The sequence below is a fragment of the Phaethon lepturus genome, unplaced genomic scaffold (genome assembly GCF_000687285.1).
Source record: "Phaethon lepturus isolate BGI_N335 unplaced genomic scaffold, ASM68728v1 scaffold27928, whole genome shotgun sequence".
Taxonomy (NCBI): domain Eukaryota; kingdom Metazoa; phylum Chordata; class Aves; order Phaethontiformes; family Phaethontidae; genus Phaethon; species Phaethon lepturus.
The window spans coordinates 1-938 of record NW_010557283.1 but is presented as its reverse complement, the minus strand read 5'-3'; the positions used below and the strand labels follow the sequence as shown (position 1 = coordinate 938).

The following is a 938-nucleotide window of genomic DNA, read 5'->3' as shown; positions in this document are numbered from 1 at the left end:
TTCCTGTATCACCAAGTCCGCTGCATGATGGCGATCCTCTTCCTCATCGGCCAGAGGATGGAGAGCCCGGATATCATCAATGAGCTGCTGGATGTGGAGAAGAACCCCCGAAAACCGCAGTACAGGTACAGAGAGCTCAGGAAAAACCTCCCGGGCTGCTTCTCAAAGCAATGGCTGCGTGCAAAGTGCCGCTGGCAAGCCACTTCTCTGCCAGCCTGCAAAGCAGTCTCTCACAATATGGAAGCAAGCTGCTAGCTGCCTCTCTGGGAGGTATCCGTAAGGATCCCAGTTTTCTTGCTCTCGGACAAGCTTTTGATGGCTTTAGTCCTTTGTGTTTGGTTAAAACTAACTCAGTTTTTATCAGAAAAAGGAGTTCTGTAAAAGACAGGGCTGTTTTTGGCAGAAAGGACAGGCTGATGCACTGTTGCGCAAGCCTTTTTTGTCACAGCATCCCTCCAGAGAGCGACAGGTAACACCGCCTCTCCTTTTCTCTAGCATGGCAGTCGAGTTTCCCCTCGTCCTGTATGATTGTGAGTTTGAAAACCTTCAGTGGCTCTATGACCAAGAAGTGCAGGAGTTCAACGTCACGCACCTACAGCAGCTCTGGGCCAACCACGCAGTCAAAACTCAAGTGCTGCGTACCATGCTGCAAGGGTTAGATGCTGCTCCCGTGGCTACTGGAAAAAGTAAGGGATGGTTTTGTGGCAGTACCTTGGAATTACAGAGGGGTGGGTGGTATAAAAATGAAAGAAAGGGGTAATTAAATACATTGTTCAAACCACTGGTATTTTTTCAAATTGTATGGCAGGCCTGGGGAACAGCATGACCATCCTCTGGGGAGATAAGAAGCCTCCGCTCTGCAACCAGGTCAGCAGCTTTGTGGAAGGTGTCAAAGCCCGCACCTACAAGCCTCTGCTGGCCCGTCCCAAGTGTGAGGG

General features: G+C 50.4%; 1 protein-coding gene across 1 annotated transcript in view; it reads left to right on the top strand.

The window, feature by feature from the left end:
- PUS3 (pseudouridylate synthase 3) overlaps window positions 1-931 on the top strand; it is a gene marked incomplete at its 3' end in the record, with an annotated part of 2957 nt that extends 2026 nt beyond the window's left edge. Inside the window, exons 3-5 of the mRNA XM_010292734.1 lie at window positions 1-125; window positions 496-686; window positions 809-931. The exon at window positions 1-125 is cut by the window's left edge and continues 1 nt beyond it. Coding sequence (XP_010291036.1) covers window positions 1-125; window positions 496-686; window positions 809-931 — 439 coding nt within the window. The remainder of the gene's footprint in view (window positions 126-495; window positions 687-808) is intronic.
- Window positions 932-938: the final 7 nt, after the last annotated feature.